This window comes from Diabrotica undecimpunctata, chromosome 2 (genome assembly GCF_040954645.1).
Source record: "Diabrotica undecimpunctata isolate CICGRU chromosome 2, icDiaUnde3, whole genome shotgun sequence".
Classification (NCBI taxonomy): Eukaryota; Metazoa; Arthropoda; class Insecta; order Coleoptera; family Chrysomelidae; genus Diabrotica; species Diabrotica undecimpunctata.
The window spans coordinates 87,356,217-87,373,018 of record NC_092804.1 but is presented as its reverse complement, the minus strand read 5'-3'; the positions used below and the strand labels follow the sequence as shown (position 1 = coordinate 87,373,018).

Here is a 16,802-nt window from a genome sequence, read left to right as displayed (position 1 = left end):
AAAGGAAACAATAGCAAAATACAAGAAAAAAAAATTTGGAATTAAAGGTAAAAAATAATAATTTGAAATTAATAGCAATAAATAAAAAATTAAATAAAATACAGTTAGAAAACGAAAAATTAAAACAAAATTTAAATAAAGTTAAAAGTCATATAAAATCTTTAAAAAGATTAACCAATGTAGTGCACAATTATCGATTAGAATAAAATTGGTTAATCTTTTTAAAGATGGTGCTATTAATTTAGAATTAATTTTTCTTGCGTTTAGTTCCTTTTTATTTATTTTTATAAACTATACCTATATAAACTATATACACTTTGTACCGCTTATATTGGTTCCCAGATAAAAATTTCAATAATATTTGGATTTTAACTTGGGGAAGAACTTTTAAACAAAAATTCTACTGAAAGTTGAACTCTTTGCTTTTTAAAGAAAAAATATTCCGGACCTCAATCTTTGGGCAAAGTAATGCCCAAGTGAAATATGAAAATATTTCGGAGAGTGAAATAGAAGATAGTTTAAATAATGTTTCGAAGCAAGAAAATCAGATAAGTGATGTGGTGGTTGAGCGGATTAGTGTTCTCGACGATTTGGATAGTGTTGAGGAAGAAGACAATCTTATGGATTACAGTGCTAATGGATAAATTGGATTGTGTAGATGACGAGTGCAGTGAGCCAGAACAGAGTGATGAACAAAATATAAATGAACTTGAAAAGGATGAGAATGAAGCAACTAGTGATTCTTCTAGCGAAAATAATTACAATTTAATATTGGAACCATTACTTAAAAAAAGTTATAGAAATAAATGAAAAAGAAACAATAGCGAAACACAAGAAAAAAGTTTTTGGAATCAAAGGTAAATAAAAATAATTTGAAATTAATAGCAATAAATAAAAAATTGAATAAAATACAGTTAGAAAACGAAAAATTAAAACAAAATTTAAAAAAATCAAAAATCATATAAAATCTTTAAAAAATATTAACCAATTTTATTCTAATCGATAATTATTGTGCACTACATTGGTTAATCTTTTTAAAGATGGTGCTATTAATTTAGAATTAATTTTTCTTGTGTGTAGTTTAAACTATATATACTTTGTACGGTTTATATTCGTTGCCAGATAAAAATTTCAATAATATTTGGATTTTAACTTTGGGAAGAACTTTTAAACAAAAATTGTAATTAAAGTTGCATTCTTTTCTTTTTAAAGAAAAAATATTGGTGTACGCCACCTATTGGTAAGAAGCGAAAAAGCTCGTAGAGCTTAGTAAAAGTTCCACAAACAGAATAATGGCAAATATAATTCTCGCTTTTATATGATCAATGGCGTACTATAAATTTTTTATTATTTTAATTTTAAATTCGTTGGAATATTAAAATAAAACTATGATTATTTATTGAAATTTTAATAAGAGCTACCGATTTGCGACATATTGTTTAATCTGAAGAAAACTGTATAATATCTGAATATAAGGAATGCCATAAGCTGTACATAATAAGTAAATTAAATTAGGTATTATTGTATATTTTATAACCAAATATATCTAAATTATTAATAAATTTTATATATCAAACAATTTTTTTACTTTATTTGTATATATTCTTGGTTTAAAACGTTTTCCCCTATTTCTTTATCTCTCATTTCTCGGTTTATGTCTTCTTTCTAACTAAGGCGAGGTTCCTTTACCTTCTATTCTGAGGTTGCCAAGTTAGGATTTGTTTGGAAGTCGATCTTCGGGCATTCTTTGGACATGTCCATATCATATTAGTTGTTGGGTACCAATCTCTTCTACTATTATTATAATTTACTTTCATGATTTCTTTTATTCTATTGTTAGTAACTCTATCCAATCTCAATTTCCCTGCCGAAAAAATCCATTTTTATTGCCTCGAGTTTTCTCTTGTATCGTTCTTTTATCTGCCATACTTCACTGCTGTAGGTGATTATACCTTTAATAATTGTGTAATATATTTTACGTTTGTTACCATTTGTTATTGAATGGTCCCAAAAGTATACTATTTAGAAGAGATATTGCTTTTCTTCCTTGTTTGTTTCTTTCTTCTACATGCCCTTCTTTTGTGATGATTATACCCAGATACTTGTATGTTTCGCAATGTCTGATTATTTCTCCATCTTCCAATGTGAGGTCCTGCTGTATCCCATTAACACACATATCTTTCTTATGTTTATTTCAACCCCCCATTTTTTATATTCCTCGATTAATTTCCTTTTCATATATTCAATGTCTTCATACTCTTGTGCTATGACTAGTTGGTCATCTGCAAATAATAATGTGCATATAGTCATTATCAATCAGCCAATCGCGTCCACTGCTAGACATAAGCCTCCCTCAGTTCCTTCCGTAGAGACAACCAGTTTCCCGCTACTCTTTTTACGTCGTCCGTCCACCTAGTCGGTGGTCGTCCTCAGCTTCTTCCATCTTGTGTTCTAGCTAAGTGCTTTCCACTTAAGAGTCGTGATTCTTTCGATAACATCTTGAACTCCTGATTTGGTGGTTTGTTATGTGGTGAAGGCTCACGTCCAGCATTGCACGTTCCATGGCTTGTTGTGAGGAGTTTGTTGACGGATTTTTGCGTCAGTTTTAAAGTCTCTGCTCCCAAGTCTGTACGGGCAAAACACATTTGTTATAAACTTTACGCTTTGTTCGAAGTAAATTTTAAATAATATCGGTGAGAGACAACAGCCTTGTTTAAGACCCTTGCTGGTTTGGAATCCCTTAGATAGGCTGTTTCCAATTTTCACCCTTGCCTTGCACTTGTTTCGTTGCTCGTATTAAACTCATGTTTATATTTGCTTTCTCCAATGCTTCCCATAGTTGTTTTGTAAGATACGCCTTTCTAAAGTCAACATACAACAAATGTATTTCCTGGTTAACGGCAGCTTTTTCTTTAATAGTCTGTGTAAGGCAGAATAGATGGTCAATAGTTGATCTACCTGCCCTAAATCCCGCTTGTTCTTCGGCTTCTATATCTTTGTATTTATTTTATATTCTACCTCACTTTTCCGTATATTCTACGGACTGAGTTTGTCACTGGAATGCCTTTGTAGTTGTCTAACTAACAGGTACTAATAAAATACTTTCACATTCCTGTCTCTATCTCGCATATATATATATATATATATATATATATATATATATATATATATATATATATATATATATATATATATATATATAAGTATATATTAATATCTCTTTTTTAATATAAAATCGTACCAATTATTAATTATACACATATTAGTATTATTATATATTTTATAACTAAGTAAAGCTAAATTATTAAACAATTTTATCCACTTTTTTTGTACAAAAGTTACAATGTCGAATTACTGAAAAAGTCCAAAGAGGGCGCTTACACCTTTGACATCTAAATGCCAATGTCTCCAATTCGAATATTTTGCCTGAAACATGTTCAGTTATTAGACGAGGTGTTTCAATATTACTATCATCCAAAATCATGGCTGCACAGCAATTGCAACAGAATCGTTCGTTATTCACATAATAAATAAATTGTGTTAGACAAACCATTCCAAAAGTATATTCATTTGGAAACTGAATAGGCTTAATGTCTTCAATACGTTTTACTTTCGTATCCACATCATTTTCTATATCTTGGTCAATAAAATCCCCCATTGTTTTTTATAATTTGTTTTTTAAGCTCACTTACACAATTTATGTTAATAACGTTTAAAATATCGTCCGGAATCACAAAAACTTTTTTTCCTTCACTAGTTTGAACTAGTATCTTAGTAAAATCAGTATCCTTTACTATCCAGAATATATGGTTAGCTGTTAACTCTTGTAGTGATGGTGGTGAAATTAATTCGTTAACTAATGTAGGTGTCACACATCTAAAACTCATGACTGCTTGCAATATTGTGTTTAAATACAATATATACCACCTTTTTAGAAATTCAAGATCATCTGCAGTCATAAATAATGGGCTCAGGTGTCATTCGATTGCATAAAACTGCACGATGCCTCATTAAATATTGCAGCTGTCCACATGTGTCGCACAACTGCGAGCTGGCTCATTAAATATTACAGGTGTCACACATCTGTTTCGCACAACTGCGAGCTGGTTCATTAAATGTCACAGCTGTCACACATTAACTTCTTACTAATTAACACGCGAGTGTAACGGTAGGTAGGGGTATTTAAGAGGTAAACGTTTATTGGATATGATCAGTTTTGTTTTTAACCTTAAAAATGAATCAATGTGCGTGTGGTAAAACGTTCATTCGCTTATACAATTTACGGCGTCATGTAACTGTATGCCAAAACACTCACTTAAGTGCGCATTTGTGTGAGAAGTGCGGAAAGACTTTTACACGAAATGGAGATTTACAAAGACATCAAGTTAGTTCGTGTGATGCCGCTTGCCCGATTCCTGGAAAGAGACTAAGACCAATAGGTATTGAAGTGCTCGAAAGTGGTGTTACTAAACTGACACATGCATTTAAAAATAGAATAGTCTCATACCGGTTTATGAGTAAATCTAACAAAATCAACTATTCCGGTTTTATGAATGAGATTAAACCAAAAGTAACTCGAATTCTCAATAAATATCTTCATCAACACACGGCTCTTAAAGTTAACTGTGAACTGTTTGCGATGTTTTACAAACCAGAGAATGAGATTTCAGATATTAAGTCAATGAATACATCTAATAAAATCTTCACTTTGAGTAGTGACATATCCGACATGTATAATGACTTTGCTGAAGCGATATTAACACAGGCATCGGAGTTCCAGGAGAAAGATTCCAACTGGGCACTTCAGGAAATTCTATTCCTAGATGTCAACATTAACAAATTCAGTACCATTTCTGCGTCATCATATATTAATCTTCCATCACAGATTAAAAGGAAAGGTGCAATTTTAAATATTCAAAACAAAGATAGCTTGTGTTTTGCTTATTGTGTGATGGCTGCTATATTTCCTGCTAATGGTGATCCAACAAATTCAGAGTCATATCCTCCATGTGACACACTTCTAAATTTTGATGGTATCGGGTTCCCGGTTAAGTTAAAGGACATCAACAAGTTCGAGATTTTAAACAATATATCAGTTAACGTTTATGGTCTTCAATCATATTTTAAAGAAAACAAAATGCAGTATGAAGTTGTAGGACCACTTCCCTATACTCAACAACATAAATCTACACATGTTAATCTTTTATTAATAAGTGACAATAATCAGAGCCACTACTGTCTGATAACAGACTTGTATCGCTTGGTAAAAACTCAAAAGGCAACATATGAAGGAAAACAATATTTCTGTGATGGGTGTCTTCAAATTTTTTCAACCCTTGAAAAGCTGAAAAATTACCAAGAAAATGATTGCTTACACATCTCTACAATACTTCCAACTAATGAACTGAGAATTAATAAGTGTGGTGAAAGTCTTCCATCCAATATTCTAAAATTTATCAATATTAAAAAGACAAGTCAACACCCGTTTGTAATTTATACTGACTTTGAGTCGATTCTTAAACCCATCCCCCATTGTGAGCCATCAGATGGTCAGTCCTACACAATCAAAGTCACAGAACACCAGCCTTATTCATTTGCATTTTATCTCAAGTGCAGTTATGATGATAGCTTATCAAGATTGGAATCATATCAGCGTGAGGACGCTGCTAAAGTGTTTGTTCAAAAGTTAGATGTTTTAGTTCATGAACTATACCGGAAGCATCTGAAACATATCAAACCAATGGTGCCTTTGACTAGTGAAGAAAACCAGAAATTCCTGAATGCTACCGAATGTTCTATCTGTCAAAGACCATTATTATTTTCCAGAGTCAGGGATCATGATCACCTTACCGGATTATTCAGAGGCGCGTCACACAACTCCTGTAACTCAAAATTTCAAGGTACCTAATTTTATTCCAATTTTTTTTTCATAATTTGACAAATTACGATTGCCACATGTTTATTAAGGAATTAACAAGTAATGGGGAGTATGTATCAGCTATTGCGCAAACAAAAAAAAAGTATATTACATTTTCAAAATCTATTCTAGTACACAAGAGTGATGATTCAAAAAAACATGTTTATTTAAAATTAAAGTTTGTAGATTCATTTAGATTTTTAGCAAAGTCTTTAGATACATTAAGCCAAACATTAGAGTCTAGTCAATGCAATGGAATAAGGAAATATTTCCCAGGTGAAAAAGAGTTTGATTTAATGCGCCGTAAAGGTATATTCCCGTACACATATATCGATAATTACATAAAATTAGAAGAGAGACATCTACCATCTAAAGAAAAATTTTATGATCATTTAAGGGGAGAACATATTACTGCAGAAGATTATGAAAAAGCCCAGGAGGTGTGGGAATATTTTAACTGTCAATCTGTGGGAGAATATGGAATGCTATATTTAAAATCAGATGTGCTGTTACTAGCAGATATCTTTGAAAATTTTAGGAAGATATGTCTCAAAGAATACAGACTTGATCCTGCACAATATATTACAGCTCCATCTCTAACCTGGGACGCCATGTTAAAATATACCGATATTGAGCTTCAACTTCTAACGGATGTTGATATGGTACACTTATTTAAAAAAGGGATCAGAGGAGGTGTGGCTACCTGTACAAAACGAATGGGTATTGCAAACAACAGATTTTTAAGTAATTTCGATCCAACAAAACCGGAAACATACATAATGTATTTAGATGCCACTAATCTCTACGGCGCCGCCATGAGCCAACCTCTTCCTTGGGGAAATTTTAGATGGTTAAATGAACAAGAAATTGACCAATTTAATGTTTTTATTATTGACGATGATGGTGAAAAGGGGTATGTGTTGGAAGTAGACTTGCATTATCCACCCAATATGCATGATCAACATAACGACCTACCATTTTGCCCCGAGTCAATAGTACCACCTAAAAGTAAATACAAAAAACTGATTCCTAATTTAAACAATAAAAAAAAATATGTAATACATTATAGAAATTTAAAACAATGTATACAGTACGGATTAAAGTTAGAAAATGTGCACAGAATATTAGAATTCTCCCAATCAATGTGGTTAAAAAAATATATTGATCTGAATACTTTTCTCCGAAACAACGCCAAAAATGAATTTGAGCGTGATCTTTTTAAGCTTCTTGTCAATGCCATATTCGGCAAAAGTTTAGAAGCAGTGGATAAAAGAAAGGATATTCGTCTTCTTTCACAGTATGAAAATAGCAAGGGAAGGGTTGGAGCAAAATCTTTAATTGCCAAACTAGAATTTAACTCACTATCAATATTCAGCGAAAATTTAGTTGCAATTCATTTAAATAAAACCAAAATTATTTACGATAAACCTTTATATATTGGTTTTTCTATTCTGGATATATCTAAGACATTCATATATGATTTCTTCTACGGGTATATTAAAAACAAGTACCGCAAAAATGCTAATCTTCTGTATACAGATACGGTATAGAAGCTAAAGCTTATTATATTGATGCTGAAAAAAGCGAAAGGTGTTTCCAGGCATGTTATTAAAAACCAACTACATTTAAATGATTACGTAAGAGTTATTCAAAATAAAGAAACCATCTTTAGAAAAATGTATTTCTTTAGGTCGGAAATGCATACTGTTTATACCGAACTGCGAAATAAGGTATCACTAACATTCCGTGACGATAAAAGATATGTTATTCCTGGTGATGTCTCTACTTTGGCTTGGGGCCATTTATTAATTAGTCAACATGAAGGTAATGTAGATAACCTCTTATTTTTCGGGAATGAGATGATAGATACTCCTACATTAGATGACTTAGATAATATCCCCAATGAAAAATTGTTCCAAGTTGCAGCTTTCCATTATAACTCCTACTTATAAATAGTTTTTTTGTGATTATATTTAAGGATTAAGCATATGTACATTTTTTATGTATTAATAAAACACTTGTATAGTAACATATTTTTTTATTTAAATCTTTAAACAATTCTATTAATGGAGAAACTATTGAGAAAGTTGAACATATAGCTATATAATAAAATATTGGAGATAAAACTGTATCATTCTTAGGTATTTCATTATAAAGTTCTAACCACCCGGAATCAGTGATTTTTTTACTAAAATGTCTAAAACGCAATTTATATTTGGTACTGTTCAAACGTATTTCAGCTTGTAAAGTTGGTAAAAAATTGTTTTCCGGATATGACTTCATGCTAGTCCATTTCGACGGCCACGTATCATTTAGTGCACCATTACTGTCAAAACATATAGAAGTTTCTTTGACATTGATTGGTCCTTGAATTAAGAGCACATTTCCCACAATTGCTTGTAAAACAATAAAGTTTATTGAAGCCATCACAATAATTTCTACCAAGGTTTTAGCATCTATTTATAGTAAACCTAACTTTGGACGTGGGGAGTCCCACGTATGTGGTGGAGATTCCATTAATCCATCACGATGACATACGCTTCGATGAGATAATCCCATAGGTCTAGTCTCACTACAAAATGCACAAAATTCAATTACCAATTTCCACCCTTTAAATATTAAGTTTCTTGGAATAAGTCTAGTGCCAGACATTTTACCACAAATAAGACATATCTTTTGTTGTACAATATTAAAAGGAGGTTTCGAAAATGTTTTCCACTCGTCATCACTATAGTTAAATATATCATCCAAATTATTCCAATATTTATATGGTATGTTCCCCTCGTTTATTATATTTGAACAAAGTATGCAAATTAAAATATAACATAATTAAAAGTATGCAAATTAGTTTGCGTGGGAAACTCTCAACAAACTGGATTTAACAAGTTTCAACAGGAATGACTCAACGACTGCGAGCTAAGAGACCTTACCCGGCATTGTCAATATATTATTAGGAGTGGGGAGCAATGAACAATACACCTGCAACCGGTGACAATGAGAGTAAAAGTAAAGAGTAAAGATATAAGAGTAACCGGAGGATATAAGAGTAAAAAACCGTTGTTAATGTGAACAGTATGCACTCAAGAAGGTTTTGTGAGCAGTTTAGTCGAAATATTGCAAAACTAAAACGTGATATTCTATTTTACCAAAGTACAAAATATATTACTTATATAAAGAAGCGTATTAACCAGTTAAAAATCGAATACAAAGATAAACAACTTATGTTTCAACAGTTTTCAAATCTTAGTTTGAATGATGCGCTTGCGTAGTGGTAAAATTTACACGCCAAAACCAGAAGCAGACGTAAGACTATTCTTTCAGTCCAGAGCTGAAGAACAAAAGTGGATAGACTTGGTGTTTAAGAACATTAACCGATTTACTAAAAATGGATTGTTGCCTCCGGTCTCGTATAATGGCAGAGCATCCGAAAAAACCGTTGTACAAGTTCACGACCACGGAATTGGAATATTTTAGTCTAGCCTACGTAAGAAAATTTGTAGACCCATTGGAACTTCTCCGTTCTTGGTCTCTACTACCCAAAAAATTTGTCCAGGATTTTGAAGTTCAAACTCGTCTCCCATGTTTCGTTCATTTCAATCGTCCTGAGTGGAGAACAGAGTTAGAAGGATTTGCCCCAGCTCAATCCAGTTGTCATTTGTGTAAACTTGCACTTCAAAATATAAATTGTAACATGTAATAGTTATTGAATAAAGTACTATTTTTTTAATAAGGTTTTTTATTAATAAAACAAAATGTAAAAAAAAAATTATTTCATTATAAAAGTGTCATAAAGTTGAAATACATTACTTAAAACACAAACACTCCCACTGTTTGAATGATATGAACATCTTGGCTCCATTTTATGCAGAGCTGGTTGTTCATCAAACTCCAAAACTGGGGATAGACTATACTTTTTGATGTACTGTGACTTTTCTCGCCACTTAACATAAACCGCATTAACGTCTCTTGTCAAATGGTGGATAATATTATGGAACTGGTGTACTGGTGTAAATCCATGATTCCAGTTCAATCCATGATGGTTATTAATTAACCAAACAGCTTGATTATAATATTCAGAACCCAATAATCGTATCGGATATGATGGTTTAAAAAAAAATGACTAATTTTTTGACCATCATAACTTGCAAACTCTTTCACGATAAACTTATTTTTTTCGGTAATAAAACCTTGGACATCTACTACTAAGCACATGATTAAAGACTGAGTTTGTATAGTGCATAATTTGTATTTTTAAAAGAATTTTCAGTCATGTGCATGAGAGAGTTTCGCATATAATGCCATAATTAGCACCTGACCCTTATACATTATACATCTGTCCTCATACGGGAAGTCTCTCATTAGATACAATTTTACAACACATGTACCTGCTCTTTGCATACAGCTGCTCCCTATTTAAAATGTGCTCCCTAATATGCATACAGGTGCTCCCTAATTTGCATTCACCTGTCTTGTATAATATAAATATTTTACAATTGTTTCACAATGTTTCTTAGAGGGTTATATGTGAATTCTTTCTCGTGAAGTATTAGACAATAGGCTGAGATATCAGAGGTTGTTGGTTCATCTGTCTCAAATTCTATACGAAGCACAACAGATCCGGATTGAATTACTTCTTTTTGACGAGAGCAGTCAATGTGTATAAGTGGAGCAATTGTTTTAAAATCAATTGGATTAAATATGGGTTGGTTTAAGGTCATGTGATAATAACTCTCCTGGAAATTGGCAAACATTTCATATAGTTTGGCAAATCTATTAGTCTTAAAATCTAGTTGAAGATCATTATAGGGATACCTTTCAGAATTTAAAAACACTTTAATATTCTTTAAAGTGCAATGATCAAATTTACTCATATCTTTTGTTAATTTTGATTTTCTGTTATTTTGAAAAGCAACAACAATGTGTCGTGGAGTCTCTATTTTGGTACTAGTCCGCACTGACCATGTGTGACGTGTAGAGTTATTTAGAGCTGGATATTCAATCATTTGCCAACTTCGAAATTTAATAGGTAGATCTTGGTTTGTATGTGAAATTTTGTTTAGTCGCAACTGTTCTCGAATACTAGGAGTTACATGTGGTACTTCCCAATATAATTTAGTAATGTCAATTTTCGGACGCTCAGTCTCATCTTCGCTTACTACTGCATCAATATCATCATTTGATCGAATAAGTATCAATTCTTGTTTCATGTTCATAATAATTTTTCTAAAATCTTCAAAGAATCCGGATAATAATCTCAAAGGTATACACACATTAAAGTTTCCATTTGAATCCACCAAAACATTGTTTTTAGGGACTTCACTATTATTTTCCATTCTACTTATTTTTGGAAACCAACCAGCATTTTCCAATAGCAAGCTTTGATTTTCGTTAAGGCTAAAATAGTTTTTAATACTTGATACTAATCCTACATCACGTACTGAGTCAATTATTACCCCATTTATTTCAAAACGTAGTTCACCAAACAAGTAAGCTATACTATTATTAATAAATTTTATTTTGGTTGGTGTTTTATTGTCATGTGTGGCTAATTTGCCCTCAATATATAGATAACTATTTTCTGGAAACGGCAAACTATCCAAATCTTGTACTGCGATACGGACTTCATCGTTGTATCCTAATTTTCCAGGAATGTATGGTTGATAAGTGTGGAACTGATAATCTTCAAGAGTGTTATCATTAAAAGGTTGACCAGTAACGTGAAGAATTTCCATTATACCAAGACTTTAAATCCTAACGATTGTAGAAAGCGACGATTAGATGGAGTTATTTGTTTAGAAGGTAATATCCTTTTATATGATTTTGGTAGAGATGGAGTTATTTTTTTAGAAGGTAATCTCTTTATATATGTTTTTGGTCCGCGAGAAAAAACTAGAACCATTATGTTTGTTTCCTAAGATGAAGGTTTACTGTTACTTCTTCTCCTCCAAAATCAAAAAGTTTACCTGGTTGGTTGATAATTTTTACTGTAAGGTTAGAGATTGTTTTAATACTCACTGGATAATTGGAAAATATTTTGGGATACCTCAACTATTTTATACCCAGTTGGTACGGTTGGGAAGAACTGATGGATAATGTGAACTGGATTGTCTGAGATATGTATTTGGTTTGCTGCTAACAGCCCTGATTTAAATCCAAATAATTTCGCAATAGAATTCGCGGGAAGAAATGAAATTTCTCTATTACTATTAATTATGACTTTGGAGGTTGATAACTGTGGAGTAATTTCTATAGTCGCTTCACTATCTCTCTTTTCATGTTTTCTTTTATAAGTTTTGTAATATCATCTAATTGATAAGACCCCTTTGGTAATTTATAGGTATAAGTAACATTTCGTATATTCCAGAGGAAAAGGTTATTTTTTTCATCGATATTTGGAATACTATTAAAACTATAAAAACTGGTTAGCCCAATTTCGTAATCAAATTCATCTTCAAGGTAAATCGGAGGATTAAAACTATAACTCAGATTTGAAGCGTTCCCAGTAAGCGTAAAGTTGAAAGACATTGTTTTAAAACGTAAACAATCAATGTTTGCTATTTATAGTAGTTGTATAGAAAATCCAAGGAGTAATGACCACACCTGTATGAATCGTTTTGAATTTTATCATAATTGTAATATATTTTTACATCGCCGTTACTTAAAAAATACTTTATTACGCTTTTTGGAGGGGGTAAGTCTCTATAAGAGTCAAAGTAAATTACGTTAGACTTAGATTTTGCGTAAGCTACCCAGTGGGTTCCGACTCCAAGATTAGAATCTAAATTTATAACACCACACTCGTTTTTATAAATTTTTTTTGGCATTTTATCTTTCATGAATACGCCACGAAAAGTTGGTAGTACTTTACCATGCTTTATTATATCACTACTTGTTAAAGCATGATGAGGAAGCTTTAGTTTTTTGAATAGGGTTTCAAGTATAATCCATAGCCTTTATAAGGTCTTAGATATAATCCTTTGCCTTTCTGTTCCATGGCTAGATTATGGCGTTTTTGTTCTTCAAGACTAATTCGATTAGCTTTTGCATCTCCAATAGTCTTGTAAATAGTAGTACCAACAGCAGATAAAGCACCGATCAGGGGGAGAAGGAGGAGGAGGAATCCACCTTTTTTCGGTGTTTTAATGATCCTTTTTTTCTTATTTATTTTTTTACGAAGAGAACCACCTTTTTGCGTCTAAGACCCATTCCCAACTTACGTTTTCCTTTCATAGCTATTGTAACAAACCAAGCAGCTGCCTTCTGTCCAAACGGTGTCTCTTTAGATTTTACAATATCCCAAGCTTTGTTTTCTAAAATCTGATCCGCCTTGTGTCTGGTTGATAAATCACTATTTGTAGAGTATGCAATATCGTGTTGCTTACAAGCCTCATCTAGTTTATTCATTCCCTTATCTCCCCGCTCTAATCTTTGTTGTAAACGAGTTCCTGGTCCACAATATGAATATCCTGGAAGATGAAGTTCAAATGGAAGCTTATTTATAAGTCTGTTTAATAATCCACGCCCTTTTCTTTTTATAGTAGTTGTGCTATATATACCCCAAAGTTTTAAAAACATTTTATTAATGAAGATTGAAAAGCAGAAACTCTCTCTTCCTATTTCTAACCACGATGAGGTTACAGAGTAACAACATGTAAAACATGGATATCTTTTTGGTGGCAACAGAAGGTTTTTAGTTATTGGACCAAGTGGTTGTGGCAAGACTAACGTATTATTGTCTTTAATTGAACATCCAAATGGTCTTAGATTTAAGAATATATATTTATAGTCCAAGTCGTTGTATCAACCAAAGTATGTGTATTTGCGGAACTTGGTTGAGCCAATAAATGAAATTGGGTATGAAGAATATAATGATTCCATTAATGTACCATCTCCTGATGATATTAAAGAGAATTCAGTAGTTATTTTTGACGACATTCCATCAAGTGATCAAAAAATTATACAAAATTATTTTTGTTACGGGAGGCATAAACATATAGATTGTTTTTATTTGTGCCAAACTTACAGTGCTATTCCAAAACAATTAATTAGAGATAATTCTAATTTACTTGTAGTTTTTCAACAAGATTTTACAAATTTAAAACATATCTTTGACGATCACTATAATATAGACATGACTTTCCAACAATTTAAAGATTTGTGCTCATTCTGCTGGAAAGATAAGCATGGATTTCTTGTCATTGATAAAGACTCCCCAAAATCTAATGGGCGATATCGGTATGGGTTCGATAAGTATATAAGGCTGTAGGCTCATGTTCATAGTACGCAATGGATCCTAAAGTTACGCTAAAACTGCTTTTATCACGACAAGCGTTGAAAAAAAAGTATCGTAGTTTAAAACATGACATAGCTCAGTCTCAGTCTGCTTTAGAAAAAAATTATAAACCTATTACTCAACCACTTAATGAACTTTTACATAAACTGGAAACCGTTCGGTCTATTAAACAAGAACCACAATATTCTTTTGATAAACCAATCAAGTTGAGGACACCAAAAGACTACAAAATGCGAAAATCCAATTATCGCTTAGCATTTTCTTCTCCAAATACGAGTGTACTTCCTGGAGGATCAAAAACACCTACTAACTTTGGAAATGAATCTATTATTCCAAGGGAAAGCACCGCACAACCAGAAGAAACTTTTCAATCAGAAGGACAAACTAATACCACAGATGAGGATATTAATCGGTATTTTGAGGATACGCTTAGAGAATTTAATCAAATGATTACAAATCCAGATATAATGAATCAATTTTATGAGAATTATACATCATCCTTACCAAAGAAATATATTAAAGCTAACATTGAAGACACAAAAGGTGATTTTGACCATGATTTAGGAATTTACCATGATTTGGAAACTGAAAAATTTTCTATTGGAAATTCCCTAATTGATTTTGATGGCGCAAATCTTATTATCAATAATATAAAATACAAAGGAACTCGAGGGCTCTACGAGCTTTTATTTAAAACGAATCCAGTATCGTTTAAAAAAACAGATGTTAATGAATATGTTGATATTTTACGTAGAACAAATGCGATATATAGAAACAATAATCCTGACTTAACTATAAAAAGTATTCCGTCAAAAATAAAGGATAAATATAATTTTATTATTAAACCAGCTTTGGAAACGAGACCACAACCATCTAGAGTTCGTTTAAGTTCACTTCCTGGAAATTTAGCGCAGGGACCGGTTACCCGAAATTTAGCTAAACATTATAAAAAAAAGGGGTGGTTCACTTTTCAGAAAATATAGTGGGAAGCCATTAGAGTATAAATACTTTGATGATTTCAATGAGATAATAGATAGATTACGGTTATTAATCGCATCACAAGCTGCGGGAAACGACGGAGTGGTAAATGAAATTATATCTATAATTGAAGAGCTTCGAGAGGGTGGTATAATACAATAATGCCTATGAATAGATTTGGAACTCATTTTTTATCCGAGCCAAAAACTTGTGATGATGACCCTTCGGTACCACTATATTTCACAGCTAATCCAGAAACTTTCTTTAGCAAATGTTTTTATCGTATAAGCGGACATGAAAATTTAAAAATTAATAAAAATTATTATATTTTGGAAAACATGGAGACCACTTTTCAATTTCCGTTTAGTTGTAAAATAGAATCCGTTTTGAAAGTACTTTATTCCGATGGTTTTGTTAAAATTAATTCTAAAACATATGAATTAAATGAACTGGTTGGGGTTCAAATAAAAAAGGGAGATACAATTCAAGTTAACTAATTTACCTTTAATGATTTTAGACTTTATTTTCCAGTGTCCTTTAGAAAAAGATATATAAACACAAGAGTGTAGATATAAATATTAAAATTCCTGTAAATTTGGTAACCATTTTTTAAAATCATGTAAAGATTCAACAAAGCCGAGTAAACTATACTTTGTTTGCGACGCTTCTACATTTTACAGTAAATTCGTTTTAACACTAAGAGGCAAAAAAAATTAAATTTGAATAAAGAATACTACGTTCTTGAAAATGGTGGAACAGCTTATGTCTTCTCCGTTAATGGAAAAATAGAGAGCATACAACATTATGCATTTGACGCCCCAGTAATATTAAATTCTGTAGAGTATAAATGCCATGAATTAATAGGTAAAACTTTTCAGAAAGGTGATAAAATTTCATTTAAATTAGGCACTCATTCCAACGTATTGGTGCACATAACTATCCAATGTCCTTTAGAAAAAAATGTCTAAAAGTCAAGTAATTAGAGAGATACACAGACCAGCGCGAAAAAATTATAGAAGAAGACATGTAATCATAAAAGGGTTACACGATTTGGTTCAAGCAGATTTAGCCGTAATGATTCCTTATGCTAAAGTGAATAAGGGATACCAATATATTCTTGTTGTTATAAATGCATTTAGTAAATTTGTATAACCGGCGGAGCCGGTTAAACGAAAAACAGGAAAAGAAATTTCAATGGCAATGTCCAAAATCTTGAACAAGATGTCAGTTTTTCCAAAAAATCTTCAGACTGATTTGGGAAAAGAATTTTACAATTTTAATTTTAACTCTCTTATGAAATCACACAATATTAACCACTACAGTACATTTTCCAATCTAAAGGCAAGTATCGCGGAAAGAGTGATACGAACCATAAAATCAATGTTGTGGAAGCAGTTTAGTTTACAAGGTTCTTATAAATGGGTAACCAATCTTTCTGATATTGTAAAAAAAATACAATAATACTAAACATTTAACTATAGGTTTTGCACCTAGCCAAGTCAATGAAAAAAATGCCGGGAATATAACTGCCTATAATTACCTTAAAACCATTGATCCCAGGAAACGTAAATTAAAAGTTGGTGATTACGTCCGAATTTCAAAACATAGGAGTTT

General features: G+C 31.9%; 1 protein-coding gene across 1 annotated transcript; it reads right to left on the bottom strand.

Annotated features, from left to right (window-relative positions):
• Nucleotides 1-10,404: 10,404 nt before the first annotated feature.
• On the bottom strand, nucleotides 10,405-11,649 carry LOC140433765 (uncharacterized). The gene has a single exon (XM_072521742.1). The coding sequence runs from the start codon at nucleotides 11,647-11,649 to the stop codon at nucleotides 10,405-10,407; it is 1,245 nt and encodes a 414-aa protein (XP_072377843.1).
• Nucleotides 11,650-16,802: the final 5,153 nt, after the last annotated feature.